The sequence below is a fragment of the Orcinus orca genome, chromosome 1 (assembly GCF_937001465.1).
Source record: "Orcinus orca chromosome 1, mOrcOrc1.1, whole genome shotgun sequence".
Taxonomy (NCBI): Eukaryota; Metazoa; Chordata; class Mammalia; order Artiodactyla; family Delphinidae; genus Orcinus; species Orcinus orca.
Genome location: NC_064559.1, coordinates 7335995 through 7362828, shown reverse-complemented (window position 1 = coordinate 7362828; position 26834 = coordinate 7335995). Strand labels below are relative to the sequence as shown.

At 43.5% G+C, this 26834-nt stretch overlaps 1 protein-coding gene across 2 annotated transcripts in view; it reads right to left on the bottom strand.

The window, feature by feature from the left end:
- The window catches only part of KIF26B (kinesin family member 26B), a 500879-nt gene that overhangs the window by 168218 nt on the left and 305827 nt on the right, over positions 1 to 26834 (bottom strand). Inside the window, exon 1 of one of the 2 annotated variants that reach the window (XM_049713437.1) lies at positions 15754 to 16176. The exons of the other annotated variant lie outside the window; for it this stretch is intronic. Coding sequence (XP_049569394.1) covers positions 15754 to 15776 — 23 coding nt within the window. The 5' untranslated portion in view covers positions 15777 to 16176. Of the gene's footprint in view, positions 1 to 15753; positions 16177 to 26834 lie in introns of those variants that run through there. 2 annotated transcript variants of the gene reach the window in all.

The following is a 26834-nucleotide window of genomic DNA, read 5'->3' as shown; positions in this document are numbered from 1 at the left end:
GTCTACCACTTCATGCTGTTATGCAATTTGATACATAAGAGCAGTTATTTTATTTTGTTTGGGCAACATAAAACCAAATGATAATCACTTGCCTAAAAATGAAGACAGAAAAAGCAGTTACATATTTTTGTATGTAACTCAAATCAAATCATATATAAGCATTTACCAATTACTGATCCAGTTGCTTAGCAACATACCTTCACATCACAGGAGGAAAATGTCTCAGCTGAGTGAGTCAGGTCATGCCCAGAATTAGGATGTGAAAGGCAAATTATATGAAAATGCTTTCTCTGTTCCTATAGTCCCAACCCGGAGGGAGTCCTTGCATGACAGTTACAATACAACAGCTACCACCACCAGGCACCATTCTAGGTACCATCCTCCACCGCCTCATGACTCTCCCTCTACAGACACAAAAAGAATGCTGGAAGCTGTTGAGAATGCAACACAATGTTCTGGAAACTCAATCAATCAATCAATACTTATTGAACGACAACTATATACAAAAGAACTATGCAATCCGTAGGCTATGCACGTCACTCAAGTCATCTCTGAGTCACACCGCAGCTGCTCTGTGTTCAAGAATCTACTCCTAAATTGTGGCAATGAGAAGAATCCACACCACCCAACATTACTGAGAACTTTCTACTGGCTCTCCAGCAGCCGAGAAAGAGAAGCTTGGAGAAGCTGGAAGCTTTCCCTGAACTGCCCACCATTCACTCATGCCTAGCGGTACAAAAAAAGTAAAAAGCAAAATTTGAAAACCATACCGTTGGTGAGTATAGCTAATCCATTCGTTTCTGGATTTTTCATGGCCCAAGTGAGAAGGCAAAAACAACGGGATGAAAAGGAGCCCATTCATAAGCTAACTTTTTTTTTTTTACAGAAGCTATTCAAAGTAAAATCTTCTCCTTTGCTGAAAGTCAGGTTCCTAGGAAAGTGTTTGCTGAGACAAGCTCCTTATGTGAAAAGAGAAACACTTTCATACACACAATAAAGCAGGAGATATTTAATAATAAAAGAATTAGCCATTGGCATGGAAGGCTAAACAAGAGTACAGAGCATGAATCTGTTATTTCCTGGCTGTGGAAATCTGGATTTTAGGAACACTAAATAAACACTGTGTCTGTGGCAGAATCTATGACCTGCCAAGGCCCTTTGTCTCCGTCTCTCTGATGCTCTGGTTTCTCAGGGCTCAGGTAAGTTTCCTCGGTGTCTGCTGGGATTTGGAGCATTTTAAGAAAGACTCTTCCACTTGTCTTGCCAGGGGTTAAGCCCTTTCAGCTCATTATACAGCAGCTGCTCAGTACTCTGTGGTCTCCCAAGCTCTGTTCACCTCGGGCCGCGTGGCAGCGGGATACCAGACGTCGCGGCTGATCTTGGCAGCTACGTTTAATATTTCATGCGACGGGGGCTTTGAGGGAGCGCCTTCACTAATGGCCAAGACGCCATCTGCAGGAGGCTAGGTTCCAGGGCCCAAGAGGAGGTTCCCAACGAACTCCTAACGAACTTAATCTCATCCAGAACTTGACAAGTTGGGGCTGCACTCTTTTGGCAGCCTGAGGACACCTGGGCCGCCTTTTTCTATTTCCGTGTGTCCGGCAAACCTAGTAAGTCAGACCCGATCACTGCCGAGACAACCAGCTCTGGTCAAGCCCTAGAGGAAAACACGTCAGAAACTGGGAAGTTCTGTCTCTGAGCATCAGTGACCTCAGAAAAATGCAACTTGCTTCAGGCCTCATCAACCTTTCATATTTTAAGAGAGAGCACCCCACTCTTTCAAGGACACTGGAGGATAGAATAAACCAAAATTTATTCTCATTTGATGTGTAATATAAAAGTCTAAAGGAACATACTGCTGATTTGTAAGCTGCCTTTGATGCCATGTGACATACACTTCAGCTCGACTCCATAGCTGATAGCTTCTTTATTTCCTTACTTGTCTCCACGCAGACATGCAAGGCTATACTTTCTTCCTGCCTGCTGATCTGGCGCGGTAGACTCCAACTCCGACACTCCTAAGGACTTGACCGAGTAGGGAAAAAGCAGAACGGGCGCAGAGGTCTGGAGGTGCGCCTCCAGGGCACTCTGCTTGAAGGGTGTTGACTACAGATGCCCTGGATAAGGCCACGTGGGGGTAAAGCACAGGGCAGGCACACTGCCCCATCCCTGTGGGACACAGCCTTGCCTGCTGTCTGACCTGGTGACAGTGGTCAGGCACCTGATTTGAGGACTCAGCTCCAGCTGTGCTCCAATTCTCCCCACTCCTGATACCGCTCTATAGCCTGTGCCAAACCCTGGTCTTGGTCATCCCAGACTCCTAACCTGGCTTCCTGATCGCCTACATCTTGGCTTCTGTTTGCCCACTTGAGTTCAGCTTAGAAGCCTTCTGCCCCAGCCTGGATGGATCTCCTTGTCTTTCTTCCTTATTTGCACTAAGGTCCTCATGCACCTTTCCCTGTGCCAACTGACTGTCTGGCCATCAGTCCCTTCTGACCAGATGCTCCCTGCTGCAGAGCTTTAGGTCCCTGGCCTGATCTGCCCAACCTGAGCCTGTTTAGTACCAGGGAAACCAGGGCGCTTCTAACCACCTCCAGAGCCAGAGCTTTGCAAATTGGGCTCAGTGAATAAATTAAAAGAACTGTAGGGCTTCTCTGGTGGCGCAGTGGTTAAGAATCCACCTGCTAATGCAGGGGACACGGGTTCGAGCCCTGGTCCGGGAAGATCCCACATGCCACGGAGCAACTAGGCCTGGGCACCACAACTACTGAGCCTGCGCTCCAGAGCCCGCGCGCCATAACTACTGAAGCCCATGCACCTAGAGCCCGTGCTCTGCAACAAGAGAAGCCACTGCAATGAGAAGCCCGCGCACCGCAAAGAAGAGTAGCCCCCGCTCTCCACAACTAGAGAAAGCCCGGGCGCAGCAACGAAGACCCAACACAGCCAAAAATAAATAAATAAAGTTAAAAAGAAAAGAGAACAGTAAACACCTAAGCCACCAGACCCAAGTCAGTGCAATTGTAAGTTTAAAAATCCATCCCCAAAAAGTTGGTTCGGATTTTCTGTAGTTAATTGTTAGTACTGCTGTCTTTCACGGACATTAATAATTGAGAACTGGCTGGTCTTCTTGAATGGAATTGATAAAAACCATGTATCTACAATCTAGGTATTTCAGTTGCTTATAAATAAAGACAGAGAAAAAGACAATCATAGGCTAATTAAAGCCCGTTCCTTGTGGAATGCCAGTGTCTGATTTTTCTGCAGAGAAACAACTGTCCATAATATATGTACGGATATCTACTACATTGCAAGAAATAGCCCAGTAAAATTATGAATCCTTCAAGGAATACGCATATTCTAGATAATGTGATTTCAAGGATCTAATGAATCTAATGTTCTTTTCATTCCGTCATGTGGCCTTTTAGATGCTAACGCCAGTAGTTTCTAGTTAAATCATTTATACATATGCTAATGTAATGTTCAAAGGAAGAAACTGCACGATCTACCGTAAACCGAGAGCCCATTTAAAAGCCAAGGGTAACCACTAATCCCCTAGTTTTCCTTAATATTTATCTTCCTTAGCTCTTTGGTAGAAAATTACCTTGAAAAGCATAAGAAACTGAAAAGCAGTTGTGTTGTTCACTTTTAATGTCTTTATTTTCAAAGAAACAGTGCTTTATTCTCATTGTTCCCATGCTTTGATCATGTAAAATTAAAAACTGACATGAAATTACATACTTCAGATATAATTTGCTGCCTGAAGCAGCGAGCTGCTATCAAGGTGTGATGGCTAGAAATGGACCGCGGTTGCAAAGAAAACAAAGCCTTTAATCCATAACTCTTTGCTCAATACCTGTAGCTCTCTCAGAGCAAAGCTAATTAATTGTCAATGCTGGGTGACACACTCTGTGGTTTGGGGGCTTCTTGGTTAATTAAATTTGAATGGAAGCTCTGTTTGCTAATGGAAGTAATTTCTTTTTTCCCCTTTAATATCAATATTTCTTTTTATTTAACAAATTATTTAGTATAGTTGAAATCGGAGGAAATCATTAAGTAAGTTATTTCCAAGAACCATTTGTAAGGGGTCTCTGCATTAAAAAGATATGAACCAGACACAGCAGTGGCTCAGAATGCCTGCCCCCATGCCCTCTATTGCAAGGCTGCGCAGCCCCAGATCCAGGGCAATCTTTTAGACTGTCGGTACCTCAGCAGCCCCACTAGAGGGAGAGAGGTAGAAACTCACACCCCCGCCCCTCCTATTTACTTTACTGGCAGGTCACTTGGGAATAAGTCTGTGCAGATCCCTGAAAAACATGGCAACAGCACACTGCAATACAGTGCACTCCTCATAGACACATTCAAAGGCTGGGAAGCAGAGGAAAGGAGGCAGGTTCTGTTTTCAATAAAGTCGAGAGCAGACGGCCTAGGTGAGAGATTGCTCCAGAGCAGAATAACTTGTGAAAGTAGGACAGATCTATAGTAATCACGGCCTATTAAGACTCTAGGGGGTGGCAAAAAGGAAGGAAATTCTGACATGCACTACAACATGGATGAACCTTAAGGACGTTATGCTTAGGGAAAAAAGTCAGGCACAAAACGACAAATACTGTCTAATTCCTCTTATATACGGTACCTAGAGTAGTCAAAGTCCTAGAGACAGAAAGTAGAATGGTGGTTGCCAGGGACTGAGGGAAGCAGGGAATGGGGAGTTACCGTTTCATGTCTAGAGTTTCAGTTTTGCAAGATAAAGAGTTCTGGAGATGGATGGTGAGGACGCTGCACAACAATGTGAATGGATTTAATGCGACTGAACTGCACACTTAAAGATGGTTAAGATGGGTAAGTTTATGTGTACTTTACCACAGTAAAAATTTTGTTTAGATATTAAAAAAAAAAACAAAAAGGACTATAGGGGCTGGTTCATTCCTGGGGTTCAGCACCAAAAAAAAAAAATCAATAAAACTATAGGGGCAATTTTTTTTGTGACTTTGCATCAAAGCTGCTAACAAAGACCTATGCTTTACTTTTCGATGGATGTACTTGCTTATTTGATTATTTCTGCACAAGCAAGGCAGTTATGCTATGAAGTAGCCTGTGACGGGAACAGGAAGTAGGACTGGATGCCCATCTCCACTGCCAGGACGTGGACCCGACCATTAAGAACGGATGCTCTCCACCGCTCCCATTCCACTCTTGCACTTATTCTCTCTAACACTGTGCCTGGGATTGTCGGGGTCTGGACATGCACGCATGTGTGTGTGCGTGTGCGTGTGCATATGTGTATGTGTATGGGGCATGGGTAGGGAGGAAGAAGGCAGGAAGAATACTAAAGAAATTAAATAATATAGAATAATAAAAAAGATAATGCAGTGGATTCCTCCCAAGTAATCCACATCTCTCTCAGCTGAAGTCTTTAATACATTCTTCATAGTCACTTTTTTGTCTTGTAGCGAAAAAAATATTTTTGAAAACAATTATCAAACAATTAACAATTAAACTGGTATAAAAATTATTTTGAAATAAATTGTAGGCAATAGACAAATGTGTCAAAATACAACAAGGATTTAGTTCAAAGGTCCTGGTTAACTCCGTAAAGAAACCTGAGCCGCGTCAAACTGCACATTTAACTATCGGTTACTTTCGTGGGCCTGTTATTTTTAGGTAGGTGAAATTTAAAATGGGTAAAGTTAAATTTTTTATGCTGTGGTTACTTTTAGTTATTAGAATCCTAAGTTAAATGATCACCATTTTTTTTTTTTTTTTTTTTTTTTTTTTTTGCGGTACGCGGGCCTCTCACCGTTGTGGCCTCTCCCGCTGCAGAGCACAGGCTCCGGACGCGCAGGCTCAGCGGCCATGGCTCACGGGCCCAGCCGCTCCGCGGCATGTGGGATCTTCCCGGACCAGGACACGAACCCGCATCCCCTGCATCGGCAGGCGGACTCCCAACCACTGCGCCACCAGGGAAGCCCTGATCACCATTTTTGCAGAATTTGGAGCGTGATGACATCCAGCACCCATGTAAGTTTAAAGTACCATCTCAACTTACGAACACATATCACAACATTCCAGGCTCTTTCATGCCTATGATTTAAACAGGCCTCAAAGAGTCTCTGCGTGGAGAAAAGACTTATGTAAAGGAAGTCGTGTGATTCAATACATGCTCCAACAAACATTGATTTAGCATTAAGTACTTTAGTATTTCAGAGTTCGCTCAAGAGGCAGAAAGGAGAAACAGTCCAGAGTACACACTGCGGAGCCAAGTTGGCTGGGTTCAGATCTTCTGTCTGACACTCACAGCTCTGCAACTTTCCTCAAGTTCCTTGACCTTCGTGTGCCACAGCTTCCTCAGCTGTAAAACAGGATGCAAGAGTTGCCACCTCGTGGGGTTGTTGTGAGATTGAAATGAATATACATATTCTTAGAACATATGTCTTCAAACCATTTCTGGACCATAGTGAACACCCAGTAAATGTCTGCTTGCTACAATTATTATTATAATAAAATATTAATATGAAAGCTATATCTAAATGTTTCTTTTTAGAGATTCTTTCCCATAAGCTTCTTAAAATATAAATCATAAGAAGCAAGGTAAAAGAGATGCCTTGGCTTTAAGCCCTGCTCCATTCTGAGTCAACTCAGAACACGGCCCACCAGGGCTTTCTGATGTGTTCAAGCCCTGGGCATCTTGAAGGGAAGTTTTGGTTGTGCTGTTGGCTGGGAGGGCCTTATTTATAGCAAAGAAAGGTCAGAAAAGAGGGCGATGTCAGTCGATAAATCGGGGTCTTCTACAACCTTAAATCAGATGTCAGGGAAATCTCCGTCAGTGCAGTTGCTTTGGCCTGAAAACCACCGGCTGAAACTAGATTCTTATATCAACCATGTGACAGAACGACCGGGGCAGGACAACTAATTTTCACCCTCACCAAGACACATAAGGCAGTGTCCTGGAGGCACTTAGAAAAATCAATACATATGCAAAACCAAAATACTGTGTTAAGGAAACTAACACAGTTGTTTAAACTGGCCCACAATTTAAACTGGGTGTAGACAGTATCATTTTCCTTAATGCACTGGAAATAAGTTGTCTCTGCTGCACAAAGGCTGATAGAACCAGACTGCCTTGTCTCTCACACCAGCCAGGCACCTGCCAGTGTGGTCCCCAGTCAAGATGAGGGCTGGACCAAAAGCATGACTTGCCAATACTGCTTTTTACAATTGGCTGTGATTACTGCGTCTTCCTCATGATACTAAAAGTTCCATAAAGTCAGGAGCCATGTCTGTCTTTCCTACAATTGCGTTCCCAACATTGCCTGGTCCATAGTGAGCATTCCATAAACATGTATGCAAGGATGGATGGGTGGGTGGATGGATGGATGGATAGATGGATGGATAAGTGGATGGGTGGATGGATGGATGGATGGACAGAGGTGGCCCAAAGTTAATGACACTAAAGAAGAAAGTCTGTCATCCTGTCTTCCTGATAGGGCCGCCCTATGGTCCTCACACGCTTCCCAGTAGAAAAGTTTGGAAACATTGGTCTAGGTGGAGGTGACTTATATTTAAGGATTTCTCCAGCCCAGAGGTTCTGCAAGGCTATGCATTGGGGCATATTTTGATATATTTACATTTCTAAATATCTTCCAAAACAAGCTTGTCAGGTTACATTAACAGGTTCTTCATCATCTGTGGGAAAGATGATTATTTTTATTTTTAGGGGAACTAAAATAAGGTTCTATCTATTTCTTTTTAAAGACTTTGGCACAGTCTAACCTGAGAATTCCCAGATTCACCAGTATGTTTGCTTCTTTGACTCCATACCCACACCCTCACTCATCCTGCTGTGTTCCCTAAGGAAAGGCATATGGTCAGAGCTGGTGCTTAATTATCTCCTGCTCCCACGTAAGTTTCATGCAGGGCTTTTGTTTATTTCACTTCTTGCCAATAATGGTGCCTGGTACACAGTAGGTACTCAATAAACACTGTAGAATGAATGAATGAATAAATAGACTTTTGGGGGTTTGTTTTTACATTTTGCTTGCTTCTTAAATGATGATAATCCATAAAATATTTTGTATGGGATTTTGCAAGCTATCATGTTCATAAAACTAATAATTACTGTGTTCATTACTAGTCTGTGTCCAGCATTTGTTGTAGCAAGCCTTTGGGGGAGGGATGTTTCTGAAGTTGCCTGTTGACACAAATACCTTCACTGGGTTCTCATGAGTTAAAGGTTGTAGACTTCTGTTTCATAAGGTTAATTCCAAAGTCATTTGATTAGATGTTTCTTTTTTCCATTTCTGACCTTTAGAAAAGAAACCATTTGCTGCCAGACCAACAGGGGAGGGCTCTCTCTCTTTCCTCCAGAGGGGGCTCCAAGTCCACATTTCCTTGGCTTTTCCCTGGGGTAGCTCTCCTGAGGCCAGATGCCTTTAAACACAGCTCACATTCATCGCTAACTAACTGATGAACCTTTGATTTTTTTTTAGAAAAATAGATATTCGTCACAATCATATTTTCAAGGTTATTAAATCAATAATTTTCTTGTACTTGAATAATATGTTCTTATTAGGCTGTCAATAAATGACAATTCAATTTTAATCCTGCTCTGCATTTCCCCAGGAAAACAAATATGGTGAAGTCAAACACTTAATTTTATCTAACTTTTCCCCCTTATTGAATGTTCAAAACTTCTTAAATAAAACAAATGTAAGTCTGAGTGAATATAGCAAATTCTCTATTTCAGGGCACAGTCATCCATTTTACTTGGAAATAAGTTTCCGTCTTCTGAACTTTAATAGCTCCCTTTCATTTTATTTTAAAAATAACTTCCCATTTGTATTCTTTACATCCGTGTCTTACCTCCTTACAAAGCTGTAAGCTCCTGGAGGATATAGCCGGTATCTTATCCAAGTATTTAGCCCCCATGTTGCAAGTGTGTTATGAACATTTGTGAATGAAAGAATGAATGCATATGTGGACCCAAGAGCGAGTATGTCAGAGTACGGTGGTTCTCACAAACTCTGCTCCCAGATACTTCGCACAGTTTCCTTTTGCAAAACACCATTCTTCAAAGATTTAAAAGCCAACAAAACACATGATCCCTAAGGGCTCTCCCAATGCTAAAGTGCTTCTGTAACCACTCTGATGCTTTGACTTACTGTTAAAAGCATCTAAAACATTGCCCCACCCTTCTTTGGGGTCTTAGAAGGCTCATTAGTATCTTTCCCACTACCATGAATTTGGGGCCTGTACCTTAGTAAAGTAACTGGTTAACAGGCAGGCTGCTTACTACAACTGTAAAAAGACTTTGAATTACCTGAAAGGTAATCCTGTACTTTTTTTTTTTGCGGTACGCAGGCCTCTCACTGTTGCGGCCTCTCCCGTTGCGGAGCACAGGCTCCGGACGCGCAGGCTCAGCGGCCATGGCTCACGGGCCCAGCCACTCCGCGGCATGTGGGATCTTCCCAGACCGGGGCACGAACCCGTGTCCCCTGCATCGGCAGGCAGACTCTCAACCACTGCGCCACCAGGGAAGCCCAATCCTGTACTTTTAATATAGATACTTTCCCAGTGACTTTTTCTGACTTTTCAAGTGAATTCAAGTTGTTTGGACTCAATCTCCTGTTCTCTCTCCTGAGCAGCTCTTCCTTTTCAAGCAATGATTTTTAGAAATGGATACACAGATATCATGAGTTAACCAGTAGTCTGAGACCACCCACCCACTCAGGCACAGAACCAAGGTTCTAAACACAGCGTGCGGCCATTCCTATACATCCTCTCCCTTGTATCAATACTACTTGACTCATGTTCTACTGTTTCCAATCAGCTGTGAAAATGTGATGTGATTTCGAATCTTGTCTGATACGAGTTGTTAATTCATCATCATTATAATCCCTATTTAATGGGATCTGTTACTAATCACTGCCTATTTTGAGACTCCAAAAACGATTTTGTTTTAACCATGTAATATGAAGATCATTTCGTGACACCCATGCACTTTCATGCTTCTGTGTATAAACGGAGACTCCAGCCAATTCCTGTCTAAAATGCCCTCCCCTCACTGCCACCTCCCTACTCATCCTTCTAGACTCAGCTCTAATGCCTGGGACTCCTTCCCTACCGCCCAAAGGAGAATTTATCCTTTTCTTCCATACGTTCTGATCATATTTTGCCAATAGACCTACTCTGTGGCTTATCATATGGTGTATTACACTAGAATTAAGTTGTGTCCTAAGCACACCTCTCCTTGATCCACGTTTGAATCCCCCAAACTTACAAAGTGCTTATAACAGATTAGGCGCTCAGTAACTGTTTGTGTACCAAACAGCTGCTTCCCGCCCTGAATCTGAACTGCAGGCCTATATTTTAAAATGAGATATACATAGCGTAAACTACTGATTCGATTTTTATTAAAACTCCCAGTAGAGTTTGAAACATAATACAACAGAGATTGAAATTTGGACAGATTCGGTTACAGCTGCCAAAACCTAAATGCTGGCAACTATTTCTCCTGTCCCCATTTACACATTTAACCCTCTTCCTATCCCAGGTGCAGAATTCTTCCCCACACTTAGTAATCAAAATACCCAGAGACAAAGCCCCCGATGGTGGGGCGGGGGGCGAGGACAGCAGCCATGGCGGGCAGCCATCAGCCCAGCCTCCCTCCCCACTCTCCACTCACCAGCTTTCAGTCCCCAGTATCTAGGGACAGGCTGGCAACTGGAACTTTGTGTTCAGCTGACTAGAATGTGCAAATGACAGTTTTGGCTGTCAAGGAGCTTATTACCTAAGCGAGGAGCTTACATATTTATGAGCTGATATCTCAGATTTGTGGCTTCGCAGTGTCCCTCAACTACCCTTTAGAGCAGCCAATAGGCATAGGAAGGCCTTGCAGGCTCATTACTTTACCCCACGTCTCCGCCCTCACACCAAGATACAGCAGGTGGCTCATTTGTGGAGACATCAAGGGTCAGAGGAAAGGGAAAAATGAGCCTACACAACTCCTGGGCTGGACCTGAAGAGGTGAATAATAGATCCACAGTGCACTCATTCTAATGGCAAAGGCAGCTGCAGCGGGGCTTTTCCATATATATATATATATATATATGAACATATACATCCCTACAGAGTTGTCTGTTAACACAGCACACCCATGGACATGATCTCATGTCATCTCTGGCCATCTTACGGCTCTGCATCAGGACTGGCCATTGGGAACGACTATTCCTGTTAAACATGCTTTCTCTTCTTCATGCAATAAAAAAAAAATTTTTTCTGAAGGAAAAACAGACCTAACACCAAGGAAGAGCTGTTTTATCACGGGACAGAGTTCAAGCATTGCTCTGGGAAACCATAACCTCCAGCGAGAGGGCTCATGAAATGCAGCAAAGACCCACATATGGGGCTGGGATCCAAACTCAGGCTTGTCAGACGCCAGAGTCCCTGCTCTTTCCTTCCCTGCTCTTTCATGCCTCCGTGATGAAGTTGAGGAAGTCGACGATGTTGATTTTCTGTGCCCCAGGACCCCTTTCCTTCCTCACTTCCCACCTCTGCTCTGAGAACCCCATTTCCCTCCTGTGTCCTCTGGGCGGCTGGGACCTGCCCCGCCCACTCATGCCCGGGAGAGTGAAGCCACACAGGGCTGCCCCCCAGGGGCTTGGGCTTTCAGAGCCTTATCTCTCCCTGTGGAATGAGAAGTTCGGTTGCTCACAGTTTCAAACATCAGAGCCTCTGGCCCACATAAAGCTTGTCCTGTTTCTATGACAAAGAATGGGTCCGTACTACGAGGACAGTACCGAAAGAGAATGCTTTTTTGTTCCACTAAAACTTAGGCATCCTAGTACGAGAAACCAACTTAAAATACTAGTACTAAAGGTACACTGCGCCTCCTACAAACTTAAAACTAAAGGCCGTCTCTCATCAAAGCCTTTCACATACGTTCTTTCATTTTTTCTCCACTCGAGACCTATGACGGTGACGGCAGGGACCCTTCACTCATCCTTCTTTCACTCACGCATCCATTCCGCAAGTGTTTACGGAGCAGCGTCCTGGTCTTGACACCAAATGCACAGCTTCAGACAGAGGTGGTTACAGTGCAGTGGGGAAGGCAGGGGGGGCGAAGCCTTGCCGATGCGAGTGCCTTGGAATTGCAGAGGGGGGGCCCTGATCCAGCACAGGGGATCAGGGTAGATCTCATAGAGGAAAGAGAAGAAAGGAATTAACCAAGAACAGGAGCGGGGGAGGACAGCTGCCTGAGGGACCGGCATGCATCGAGGCATGGTGAGTGACAGAGTAACCTGTTCAGGGACAGAGAAGTGTTTCAGTAGGGACGGAGCACGGAGAAGGGGTGATACCTTCCTCAAGGTCACATGGCGATTACTGACAGAGCTGGGACTAAAACACCCAGGTCTTGACTCCTACCCAGTTCCCTTTCTGTCCTATCACACTGTCTTCCTCAGGATCCCCATCACTTAGGACGTGGGTCCTCTGTTGAAAGTGTCTGGCCGACAGGCCCACGGCTACCAGCAGAACACGAGGTCAGCGTCCTCCCAAGGATATGGCCAGGCACTGTGCTAAGCCTGGTCATGTATCATCATTGAACTCTCGCAAAACCTGAGGAGGTAAGCTGTGCATGCATTTTACTGAGGCAAAGAAGAGACGCTTAGAGACGCTAAGTGATTTACTGGCCAATAGCTTAACTGTGCAGAGTAACTGTGGGTCCTGCTGAATTTAGCTGTAATCCAACAGCAGCTCTTCTTGGACTCCTAGAGGAAGGCAGTGACAGAAGGCAAGCCCTTCCTCCTTAGGAAAGCTTACAGAGACATTTTTCACCCGGCAGATTCCTTCTCCACATTTACTGCAGACACATTTCTCCCCTGCAGTCTCTCCAAGAGAGCGGGTGGGCAAAGGAGGTTAAGAATGGACACGATGTGTCAACAGGCCACGGCTCTGCAGCGAAATGCCCCAGGAACGTGAGGCACTCCCTGCAGTACAGGCGAGACCCGGGAGGAGTGAGCTCACAGGCGAGAAGAATTGTGACAGGTGTAAAGCTAATAAGGCCCATCCGTGCAGACCAAAGGCACAAACTAGACCCAGGCGAGCTGTCTGCTAAGAAGAGTGAAGAGGACCCTAATGGAAGCTCTTTTCCTCAGTGACAGATCTGAGGACGATCCTTGGTTTTAGAACCTTCCTTAAGCTCCCACTCACAGAGCAGAAGCAGTCACCGGGGAAGATGGAGATCCAGAGCTGCACACAGTCAGAGAAGGGGCCGCCGAGCAGAGCGAGAGAACAGGCAGCGCATCTCCAGCAAAGCTTTTCAGCAGAACCTTGGGCCACGATGAAGGTTCTGTTCCATCTGCAAGGTAGTGATCAGGTCCAGACTACCTTAACTAAAGTCGGGCATTATTTAGACCTTTTGGGGACTCCACAGAACTTTGCCTGAAACTCCTCAGAGACAGCCCTCCTCCTTCCCTTTCTTTCTCCTCTTTCTCTCACCTTGACTTCCAGTATTTTTTTAACCGCTCAGTAGTTCTACTGATGCCAATCAGCTGCCTCTCTCAAAGACTGTTTGCAGGTGTGAGCGTTACTGGCCCCCTTGCTCACTCACCACTAAAAAGCACTCTCACCCTCCACGAAAACCCTGTCCTTGGCAGTTGATCCTTTTGTCTTAATAGGACACACTTGAGGTTCCAGGGGACATTTCTGAGGCACAGAGAGCCTGGGCTGGGCAGGAGGGGGATGGGGAAAGCGAGGGTAGCTGCTGCCTCTAAGTGAGCAGACACTAAAAGATTGTTTCTCATTGGCTTTTCTTTTCTGTTTCTGGAGAGATCATCCTCCTTTGCTCAAAATCTAAAAGCAGTAGGAAGGAATTTCTATCCCCCTGAACCCAGGAAGGCTATGATCGGTGTCTGCTTTAACAGGAAACCAAAACCAAGGATGGGAAATGGAATTTGGGTAAGAGAATGAGTCCATTTCTAGGCTGACTTTGCTTTCAAATTATTTCCCTTTTCCCTGCATGTTTTGCTTTAGGTTTTTCAGTCCCCTCCAAATCTCTTCCAGATGCTCGAGTCTGACAGAATTCATCTAAACAAGAAACCAAAACAAAACGGCACAAGATCGAAAGCGTTTCCCCTTGTGATACAGCCACTTCATGTGCAGCGGCACTCACGTGACACTGCCAACATGTGTTTTCTGTCTCAGATTTCCCTTGATAACAAAGGACATATTTTAAAAGGCGTGGCTCTAGGTATATCTGACCAGCAGGAATCCGAGAGAGTTTGGGGATTTTGTTTGGCTTTAGGCTGGTCCCCTCAGGTGCCCAGCGCTGCAGCCCTTGAAGAATGTTAAATGCCCATCAATAAAGTGAGGAACACTTTGGGTCAGCTTTGTAAGATATGATCTCATTCAATGGCTCACAGAACTGATTTAATATTCAGGAATCAACTGAGCTCATTCAATTCCGAATTTGGCAGCCCTGCGTGTTGCATTACAGTACACCCTCTGTCCAGAGCTGGGCAGGGAGTGCTAAAGGGAATCTTTAGAAGGGTCTTTCATGATGTTCCAAGACTCAGAGGGAAGGATGGGGGCTGGGAGACAGGCAGGGGGATGAGTGGGTGGGAAGGGCAACAGCCCTGCCTGGGGTATGGATGTGATGAGGAAGAAAGGCAAACATGACTCAGAAAAGCTCATTACAGTGTCCGTGTTAGAAATCCCACTTCCAAATAACTTAAGCAAGTTTTAAGCCAGACATATTTGTAATAACACTGCTGTATGGACTCTAAAACAGAAAGTTGCAACGAGTCATAAAAACATATCAGCCATCTGTTTTGATGTTCTTACCTAAGTGATTTATGGTATTAAAAGTTTCCTTTGAAGTGTTTTTTTCCTTAAATCAGCAAAGTTTGTTACGCTTTCAATACAAAATTAACCTCATTTCAAATTTCGAAAAAAAGGCAAATCATATCCTTTAATTCCAATTTCTAATCTTTTAGATAGCTAGTCCTTCCTCCTGTGAAATGAACTGATTTGGGTCTTCAAGTTACTTGTTGTTTCTCCCCCTGCCCACCAAATACTAGAAATTAAGTGCTTACATCAAGCCCTAGCACAGAAAGATGGAAAATCCTCTGACTGGCAATGACTAGCTTTCAAAATGCCAGTGTCATACCGCCCTAGGGTGACCAGACATTACGTTCTAGAATGGGAGGTGTTCTGTCTCAAGAAAAGCTGAAGTGGAACGTAAATATAGTCAACATTGAACAACATTAGGGGAAAAAAATCCATCTCATATTTATGTAGCCAGAAAGAACCTGTTCCGAAAGCCACAGGCTAACTTCATTTTTAAGATCTTGTGAAGAGAGCACATGTCAGTTCTGTCTTTGATTCTAACATGAGCCAACGTCAAATTTCTTAGCACCTCTGAATAAGTCTGATTATAGCAATGATTGTCAGTTCAGATCCCCGGTTCATTTATTTCTTGTTTTAGCCTCATCCTGCAGGGGATGTTTGCAGATTCTCTGTAGGTAGTTTGCGTGTCTCATTTGATACAGCTGATGTATTCTGCAAGTCAACTGAAAAAGGAGAAAGCTCATATAATCTGGACCCTCCTAACTTCTAACTTCTCTACACTTTATACATTTTCTTTTCACTTTTGTCAAAAGGAAATTCACCAGAAAAGTTAAAACGAAAAGAAAAAAAAAAAAAGAAGCAACTAAAACAGACCATCTAACTACAGGTACATATATAACTGTTACTTACACCGCTTTCCAATCCATCATCATTGATAATTCATGGCTAAATAATCAAGTGCAGAATCCATTTCTTCACATCTGTTAATAAATAGCTTCTCTCAAATGTCTCTTGCAGATCTGGGGCCATCTCAGGAGGAAGTAAGAGAGTGCGAAGGTGAAGGAGAAAAGGCTGGGAAATTCTAAAATCCATGGGGGTCTGGGAATTCTCAGAGCAGACCCTGGTGAAACATTCCTGTGATTCCAGCCTTTGGCTAAACCAGGATCCCAGCCTCCCTGAGCTTCCAGCCACCTTCCTGGTCCAGCTCAGCCCCTGTTCCAACATTGCATTTCCCTCCAAGAACGCTGCATTGATGGAAGAGGAACTCACGGGGTCCTGCCAATCCGCACACACAAGCACGCTTCTCAGGGGAAGCTGCTCCAGTTTCTCTCTTGTCTGCTATCTCAGAGAGAGAGAGAGGGAGGGAAGAGCAGAGGCAGGCAGGGAGGGAGGGGGGGAGAGAGAGAGGAAAGAGAGGAGCTTTACGAAAAGAAAGCAGCAGAGAAACACTTGCTAGAACTCTCATTAACACACAGTAGCTGAGGAATGAATTTTCTGAGCACAGCAGCTGCAAAACAGACTATCAAAATCAAGTGTTTAAAATCTTTCATTATACATCCATATACACATTCGGTGCAGACAAAGCCAAGAGAACCAAGGTTCTGGATATGTGTGTGACTCTGCAAGTAAGCACTTGTAGACAAACAGATGCAGGCGTACATCCCCACGAGGCTAATATCTACATTCATATATTTCAGTGAAAATGTCTACTCTCACAGTTTGCATGTCTTAAAACTATTCAAATGCTCTCAGCGATGGCAGTGAAAATCAGACCAACAGCGCCCTTTGCCTCTGATGCCATCCCTGATCCCGCCTTCCCCAGGTTTTTAGGGGGGGTTCCTGTTTCTTTTTTCTTGCCTCAGGAAAGAAGCCCCCAGAAGGAAGAGGGTAGGAGGGTAGGCAGAAGCTTTCAGTGCGACTGTCAACTTTGTGTGCCGTGCTCCTTTGTTTGGGGCACTCCGCAGACAGAGCCCAGACACAGACTGTGCCCGAGGGAGGCAGTGGCCTGGAGCAGGGCTGTGACACACACACGGGGCTCTGCAGATGGCCAGGAACAGGTGGAGGCGTATGAGGAGGAAGAAGCAACAGGAAGAGAGGATCTGAAGCAGGCAGCTTAACGCGAGGAAGGGGCTGGCTGGCTGGAAAACAAACCTGAAGGTAGACAGCACAAGACCATCTCTGACCAATTCCTGAATGTTCTCTACAACACTCCTCTCTCCATACAAGGAATCCCTTCACCGTGTTTCTCCAAGTGTCCCGATCATCTGCATTAGAAATAGCTGGTGACAGCATTAAACTGCAGATCCTGGGACCTACCCCAAAGAGCCTGATTGAGCGGCTGGGGACCAGAATCTGCATCTTATGATTCTGACGCAGGCTGGACTTTCTGAAGACCCATTTCTTCATCAGTGTGGAGTGAGTAAATGAGTGAATGAAAAGAGAAGAACTCCAAATGGGACACCTGTGAGAACACCAACACTGATGGAGGGTGGGTGACAACACAAACTGAAAATGCGTGGCTGGAGTGGTAAGAGGGGAACCAGGAGAGAGCAGTGTCACAGAAACAAAATGAGACTTATGAGAAGGACTGACTTGCCACTTTCCAAATGTGCCATGCTCTTCACAGCTCTGAGACTACACTGCTGTTGCCTTTGCCTAGAATTCTCTTCATCCCCAGACAAACCGTCCCTTCAAGCCTAGTCCAAAGCCACATCCTCTTAGAAGCCTTTCTATCTCTCTCAGGTGTAGGTAATGGTCCCAATCACATTTTGTTTGTATTTCTTATTGCAAGTACCTTTATACATTGCAATTATTTATCAGCCTCTCTCTTCCCTAGTAGATGGTGGTGAGCTGTTTTATGGAGACGGATGATCTCTCAATCATTGTTATACATCCCCAAATTTTGGATACAAAGTAGGTACCCAATAAATGTACATTAAGTGGCTAAATATATCATAAGAGTATTTCTTAACCTGGGTGGTTGTTACATAGATGTTTGCTCTATTGGTCTTTAATACGTTTCACATATTATTTTGTAGGCATGATACACTTAACAATAAAGAAAAAATTTTAAATAAGTCATAACATCTGGGATTTAGTCAGAAAGTTAGGTCTTAATGAATAATGAAGAGAAAAAATTGCCAAGTGCTAACCTAAAAAGGAGGTTAACAGGACAAAAAAAGCAAAGAAAGCACCAGAGTGAGGTGAACCCAGTGGGATGTACTATATAGTGGAGTTGGTTTTTGATAAACTGATGTGTTTGGAGCTCAGAAAGTTGTCACATTTGCAATCAACGGTGGCAAAGAAGTGTCCTTACAGAGATGGGATGCAAGAAGTGGGAACAGAGTTTGCACTAAATCTCCTGGAGAAGGACCACTTAAATTAGCAGAGAACAGAATCTCCCATTTACTTGGCTTAAAAAGTTTGGAGGAATTGTAAGTTGAAAGTTAGGAATGACACTAATAATTGAATGAATGAATGAATGAATGGATGAATACATGGTTGGGTGGGTGGATGGATGGATGGATGGATGGATGGATGGAGTGCCAAAGGAAAAGGGCCCACAGCAACTCTGAGGTACATCACTATCTAAGGGGCTTTTTAAATACTGTTGAATACTTTTTAAAGTGTTTCGTTTGGTATCAAGACCCCATCTACAACGAGGAATCATAGCTCAGAAAGGTTAAATGGCTTGCTCTCAGGACACAGCTAATAACTTCCAAAATGAGATCTAGAATCCAGATCTTTCCACACATAATCTGCTGCATTTCCCACTGGACCAAATTAAGCCCCAACAGGTGAATGTGGTCATTTTTTTTTTTTTTTTTTTTGCGGTACACGGGCCTCTCACTGCTGTGGCCTCTCCTGTTGTGGAGCACAGGCTCCGGACGCGCAGGCTCAGCGGCCATGGCTCGTGGGCCCAGCTGCTCCGCGGCATGTGGGATCTTCCCGGACCGGAGCACGAACCCGTGTCCCCTGCATCGGCAGGCGGACTCTCAACCACTGCGCCACCAGGGAAGCCCCGAATGTGAAACTTGGTGAAACAGAGATGGAAATGAATTCCATCTTAAAAGGCTTCCATCTTAAAACACAAAGGAGAAGCTATCCTAAGGACTGGCCTATTTGTCAAAACGTTTATTCAGCAAGCATCACACTCAGTACTATGGAGTTGGGACTCTAATGAGAAGTCTGAAGTGGCCTGGCAGACAGCTGGGAAAGCTGCTGCCACCACCTGCCTCTCCACTATCTCTTGTGTTCACCAGAACACTAGTGGCCATGGGTACTGGACGTGGAGGTGTGCTTTCTAGATCTTTCTTCAAGGGAGGTCTTCTTGCCCCAGCTGTGGGCAGTCAGCCTCCAGCTGTCAGCTCTTTTAGGATTTGCCTCAGCTGCAGAAAGCCACTTTACCCAAGAGTATGGCCTTCCCAGGGTGACCCACATTCAATGGTTGATGGAGGTTCAAGGGTCCAGCCATTAAGTCCAATACAGGTCACCAAGATGGTCATTTATGCTCCAGAGCTTCCCTGTGGGGTTGACGGAGGCTCTGTTGGGCCTGTTTGGCAGTTTGACATTTTCCTCTATATAATCCTGCATCCTCCTCCTCATTTCTACAGGCTTAATCTCTAGGAAACATCCTTCATGGCCAAGTCCAGCTCCATGTTGGCCTCCAGAAAACCCAACCTGCAAGGCCACAGGGTGAAGCAGTGGTGTCCTTGTGCTCCGTTTGGGCTTTACTACCAGCGGTCTCCACACACATCTCCTCTAGTGATGTCAGAGCTTCAAAGCAATGACAGCTCATTCTTCCACCAAAGTGCTGGGCAACTGATTTGATCTCCAGGTCTCAGTTCCCTCATCTAGAGGAAATCAGAGGCTGTGGAGCCCCGGCGCCACCTGGGCGGTACGAGGAAACTCAGAGCCTCCTTCAACCAGAGTAGCTTTTATCTGCTTTTATCTGTTTTATACGTTGAGGATTTCATTTGAAATTGGAGCTTTACAGTTACACATTGTGATTTTTAAAAGCATTGGTTCATCTGATCCCATAGACAGCTCCCATCTGTAACATTCTATGATGCTCCTACCGTCCTCAGAGGACACCAAAAAGTAGAATAACAACATGGTACCTAAGGCCATCCACTGATTTGGAGAAACAAATCAACTCACATATACAGCCAAGATATAGATTAAGAGACAGAAGACTTTAAGGCTAAATTCTGGTTTATTGGACAGATAGGGAACTATACAAATGATGATGGAATTAAGGAATTCCATCAGGAATTAAGGAATTCCATCAGGAATTAAGGAATTCAGGAATTAAGAAGAGTTTCCCAGAGGATTTGGAAAATTTGGAAAAATTTGGAAAATCAGAAGGATTTAAGACAGCAAAGTAAAGGAAAGAGCATTCAGTTAAGTGTGATTCTGAGCCCCAAACACAGTGTGTTGGGTATGTGACTAAGCATAGATTGGGGGACACAAGAAATTAGGCCGCACTGTCTCTGCAGTAGGCCCTGGAGAGAGTGGTTTCCTTATTCCCTCTTATAAGAAGATACTATTCCAATGAAAATGATTGAAAAGAAAGGAAATCCAAGCTGCTAAAACTCTAGCGACACATTTTATACAAAACTGTATGTATTCACATGCAAGGAAGAAGGTTTAATGGTTATCAAATCATTATAAACAATGAAAAAAAAACTAAAAAGAGAATCATATCTAAATTACCTGTGAATTTCCATGTGGGAAATACTAAACATATGAAAATCCTTAATAATTCAAAGACACTCATATTGAAACAAAGCATCTATATTCTGGAGATGCAACGCAGAGATGGTTAAAAAGTAATTTATGTTTCTTGATGTGCTGTGCCAACAAATCTACACATTTTCCAAATGTTTGTATTTGGCCATTATTTTCAAGATCCACGTTATTTGGAAAAGACATGTTGACATAGGAATGAAGAAACATTATAGTATGTAATGAGAGTGGTACATAGTGCCTTGTATACAATCCTCTCCATCTTCAAAACTTCAATTGTCCACCAGTGTGGATCCCGAGTCTGTTAATGAGAAAACTCTCCCACTATTTCGAGCAGTCAGGCATGTAGGAGCTGGTATAGCTTTTTCCTTTTCTTTTTTTTTTATAAACAATACTATGAGTTATTGCTTAATTTTCTAAGGTTAAATCATTCTGCAGTTCATCTTCCAGTAGAAAGTTAAGGATTGGTTCATCTAAGATATTCAAAGTTTACAATATCTTTTGTAGCCTCCTGTAGTCTTTTGTACTCCGTGTTTTCCAAGCTTCCTCATCGTGAGATGGGGACAGCCCAGGCCACAGGTATAATTTTATTTATTTATTTATTATGTTAAGGTTGTTTTTTTTTTTTTTTGGCAGTTTTGGATTATTTACTGATTAGAAGTTCAATAGACAACGAAACAACTCTTTAATATATTCTAAAATAGTAAAGATACAATATAATTTTATACAGATAAGTGTGTTCAACAATGATTATCTAGTGTTGATATGCATACAACTTTTTTTTTAAACATCTTTATTGGGGTATAATTGCTTTACAGTGGTGTGTTAGTTTCTGCTTTATAACAAAGCGAATCAGCTATACGTATACATATATCCCCAAATCCCCTCCCTCTTGCGTCTCCCTCCCACCCTCCCTATCCCACCCCTCTAGGTGGTCACAAAGCACCGAGCTGATCTCCCTGTGCTATGCGGCTGCTTCCCACTAGCTATCGGTTTTACATTTGGTAGTGTATGTATGTCCATGCTACTCCCACTTCACCCCAGCTTACCCTTCCCCCTCCCCGTGTCCTCAAGTCCATTCTCTACGTTTTTATTCCACTGCCACTGGGTTCATCAGTACCATTTTTCTTTTAGATTCCATATATATGCGTTAGCATACGGTATTTGTTTTTCTCTTTCTGACTTACTTCACTCTGTATGACAGTCTCTAGGTCTATCCACCTCACTACAAATAACTCAATTTCATTCTTTTTATGGCTGAGTAATATTCCATTGTATATATGTACCACATCTTCTTTATCCATTCATCTGTCAATGGACATTTAGGTTGCTTCCATGTCCTGGCTACTGTAAATAGTGCTGCAATGAACATTGTGGTACATGACTCTTTTGGAATTATGGTTTTCTCAGGGTATATGCCCAGTAGTGGGATTGCTGGGTCAAATGGTAGTTCTATTTTTAGTTTTGTAAGGAACCTCCATACTGTTCTCCATAGTGGCTGTATCAATTTACATTCCCACCAACAGTGTAAGAGGGTTCCCTTTTCTCCACACCCTCTCCAGCATCTATTGTTTGTAGATTTTTTGAAGATGGCCATTCTGACCAGTGTGAGGTGATACCTCATTGTAGTTTTGATGTGCATTTCTCTAATGATTAGTGATGCTGAGCATCGTTTCATGTGTTTGTTGGCAATCTGTATGTCTTCTTTGGAGAAATTTAGGTCTTCTGCCCATTTTGGGTTTAGGTTGTTTGTTTTTTTGAAATTGAGCTGCATGAGCTGCTTGTATATTTTGGAGATTAATCCTTTGTCAGTTGCTTCATTTGCAAATATTTTCTCCCATTCTGAGGGTTGTCTTTTTGTCTTGTTTATGGCTTCCTTTGCTATGCAAAAGCTTTTAAGTTTCATTAGGTCCCATTTGTTTATTTTTGTTTTTATTTCCATTTCTCTAGGAGGTGGATCAAAAAGGATCTTGCTGTGATTTATGTCATAGAGTGTTGTGCCTATGTTTTCCTCTAAGAGTGTTATAGTGTCTGGCCTTACATTTAGGTCTTTAATCCATTTGGAGTTTTTTTAAATTAATTTTTATTGGAGTATAGTTGCTTTACAATGTTGTGCTAGTTTTTACTGTACAGCAAAGTGAATCAGCATCCTCTTTTTTGGATTTCCTTCCCATTTAGGTCACCACAGAGCACTGAGTAGAGTTCCTGTGCTATACAGTAGGTTCTCATTAGTTATCTATTTTATACACAGTATCAGTAGTGTATATGTCAATCCCAATCTCCCAGTTCGTCCCACCACCCCCTCCCCATTGGTATCCATACGTTTGATATCTACATCTATGTCTCTATTTCTGCTTTGCAGATAAGATCATCTATACCATTTTTCTAGATTCCACATATATGTGTTAATATACCGTATTTGTTTTTCTCTTTCTGACTGAACTCACTCTGTACGACAGTCTCTAGGTCCATCCATGTTTCCACAAGTGACCCAATGTTCATTGCAGCACTATTTACAATAGCCAGGACATGAGAGCAACCTAAATGTCCATCAAAAGAGGAATGGATAAAGAAGTTGTGGTACATATACACAATGGAATATTACTCAGCCATAAAAAAGAATGAAATTGGGTTACAGGTATAATCTTAACTGAGGAGAGGAAGGAGGGAAAGAGCAGAGAGAAGAGAGGGGAGAGCAAAGTGCACAGGGAGGCAAGTGGAGGGGTTGGAGAGGAAGCCCTAGGATGGGGCCATCTATGCCCAGTGGAGCGGAGGGAGTGACGGTGGGTGGAAGCTCCCAGACAGATCTAAGCCCAGGGCCTCCACTCTCCCCACATCTGAAGCACTGCCTTCCTGGCCTGTCCTCACCAACCCTGCTCAAAGAGTGTGTGGAGGGGACAGGACAGCTCTGAAAGCTTGGAAATTGGTGTTTCATGAAGTAGTCTCCAGCGGTAGAAGAAAATGACCAAAGCAGGACCAGGTTCTTTTCCCTGGGAAGTCCTCGCACTGGCTGCACCTGGCAGTTGGGAGATGGCCATCGGCAATCATCTCCGGAACATCTTAGGAAATGCCTCTGGCTAATGCCTGGGGTGGGCCCCAGTGGAGCCATGTGACATCAAATTCCACAGTACAGCTGAATGGGCCTTGGAGAACTACGAGAGCCTTACAGGAGAAGAGCCTGATGTTCAAACCTTCACAAGGCAAGACAGCCACCCCGTGGCAAAGCCAAGAGTAAAACTCCCAAGTTCTCGCTCCAGACCCATCGGTCTATCCAAGGGCTGAAGCATCCCCATCACCATGGAGCCTTCTTTAACAGACAGTAATCACTCTGCAGATAAGTGGGGCTCTGATGCCTTGATCTTTGGTCTGGTGGACTTCAGAGAGGATTTTTATCCCTCTCAAAAGAACTGAGGATTTCTCTCCATAGAACGGATTTGAGAACAGAGACCTTTGTTGAAAAGAGTCAGAACATCAAACATGTCTTAAAATGAAAGGTCAAATACTTCTAATATTTAGTTAGATCTGTGTGGGAAAAAGGAAGCGCTTTCAAGAATGTAAATGGCGAATTTGGGAAAAGCCAGTGTCTTAAAAACTCACTCGACGTGTGGTATATACACAGGGTGGTTGGCACCACCCAAAGAGAGCATGAAAATCATGGTACCTTATAAAAATCAGAAGTTTACTTCATATCATACACAACCAAATAGACATGAAAGCTGTGTGTTAATCAGAGATACGCATGAGAAAAAATGATACATGAAAATCTAGATGTAATTTTTAAAAGATAAATTAGGACAATGCATGTGTAGTTTAAAAAAGAGCTCAGCACGAAGTTCTTTTCCAATGAATACAGATAGGTTTTCAGGGAGACACCGCTCCTGACAAGGAAGGATTTGGTACCTGCTGATGCCCTGTGTTCTTTAGTTCCCCAGACATTTTACTTCTCTTTCCTTATCCAGAGGGCATTCTCCTCATACTCAGATAATGTCTACGATCGTAACTATTATTTTCATACATTCACTCATTCATTCAATCAAACAAATATGTATAAAACCCCTGGAACAAGACAAACCTAATTTTGATCTTACGGAGCCTGCCGTCCAACATAAACGAGTCCTGGTTTTCCAGGATAATTGTTCCTGCTTTTTTTTTTTTTTTAAAACATCTTTATTGGGGTATAATTGCTTTACAATGGTGTGTTAGTTTCTGCTTTATAACAAAGTGAATCAGTCATACATAAACATATGTTCCCATATGTCTTCCCTCTTGCGTCTCCCTCCCTCCCACCCTCCCTACTGCTTTTTTTTAAACATAACAGCCCCTTATTCGACGCTGTTCTCAAAAAGATGTAAGAAAGTATATATGTTTTATCTAGTTTTTCACTAAATTTAAAATCTCTTGTTGGAAGAAATCACGCTACAATGACCTTTCGTATCAAGTAGTTATAAAACAAGAGATACAGTGATTTTCTTATCAGAAAAGCAAACCGTGGTTATCTGTCCTGGGTCTGGAGTTCGTCTTATCTGAAGTGCATGCTACCTTAGCTGGATCCTCAATGGCTAAATGCTCAGAGAACTGTATCGATGTACACCTGGCATCCTATGAATGCGCAGCAGTGCAAGAGCTACCAAAATATCAGGGAAACACAATGTGTGCACGATGAAGCAATTGCTGGTTCTAAAGACAGAAGTGTAGCAGCGCCAAATTTAGCAAAGGGCTTGACAATCCTCTGTCTGTGTGTTGGTAAAGGAACAGGATTATTTCGGACTTCTATATGCCTCTAAATATACGGCTAGTCTTAGAAAAAAAGGCAGTCGTTGATACTTCAGGTCACGAGGTCTAATTCTGATGTGAAATCTAACTCCTAGCTCAGTATGGTAATTATCTTCCCTTTAAAAAGTGCTCTGTAGGTAAATATGAATCTCCATGATACCTTTGCATGCTAAAGCAGGATTATCATCTCTTTTCAGATGCCAGAGAAAGAAGAAATTTCTTCCACTTGAGTTTATAAAATCATAAAACAACAGGCGACAAAGAACCCTAGCATCAAATTAATCTAGCTTCAAATCTCTCAGCACAGCTACAAACAAGCAACCACCACAACAGATGCTGAACAGTACTTGCCACGTGCCAGCCCAGTCTAAGGGCTTATTTAACCTTCATCACAACTCTGTGTAGTACATAACATTATTATCTTGTCTTCCACAGATGGGGAAATGGAAACATAAATAAGTTAAAAGCTTTTCTCCAGATCACACAGCTAAGTGGCAAGGCCAAGAATTGGACCCACTCGATGTGGTTTCAGAGTCCCCTCCATCACACATTACACTAGACTGCCTTGTGTAAATTATTTAAGTTCTCTAAGCTACTGTTTTATCTGTGAAATGGGGATAATGGTTCTGACCTCAAGGATTGCCAGGATGTCTAAGATAAAACATCTAAAAGTGCTTGGCACGCACATCACATGGGCTTGGTCTCTATTTTAATTATTAGGCAGTGCCCAATCCCTCCTCAGCACCTTGTCTCCATTGGGCTAAGTAGTTCAGTCTTCCCCTAAGAATACCTGTAAGCGACCTGGCATCGCCTGCCTTCCTTTCTGGGCTCTGGGGATGTGACATGACTAAGTCCTAGGCTGGATAGAAAGATTCCTCTTTGGTCATCACGGGATGGAGGTGGCATTTTAGCTCCAGAAAGAAAGGAGCCTGAGCTGTTGAAGGAAGTGAATTCCACCTTTATCCTCATCCTGACTCTTGTTGTAAGATACAAATCAGTTAATTCATCCCATTCTTATTCAGCATCTCGCCATCCTGAGGTCCCTTCCCAGCTCTTTGGAATTCCTTCTCTAATTCAGTGTGGCGTTTCAAGTGGGCCAGGAGCCAGCCCTTGCCCTTGTGAAGTCTGAAGGCTACATAAGCTACCTTGTCTTGAATGTTCTTCTGGGAGTTTGGAAGGAACTCCAAGTCCGTTTTTGACAAGTTATTGGCAAAAGAAGAAGACGCTCCTGCCAAATTGGCTTCAGGCACTGAGCAACTCAGGCACTGAGTTCACAGGTATCATACCAGGTGTCATTCATATGTTATTTACAACGAACCCAGCGTTCAACCTATTCTTTGGGTTATATAGGGTTACAGGTTTTGTACTTTACAGAGTAATGTATTTTTCCCAACTCAGAAAGCTTAGATGTGTGAAGAACTCAGACCTCAAATGTGAGATATTCAATACATTTATTGCAAACGAGTCTT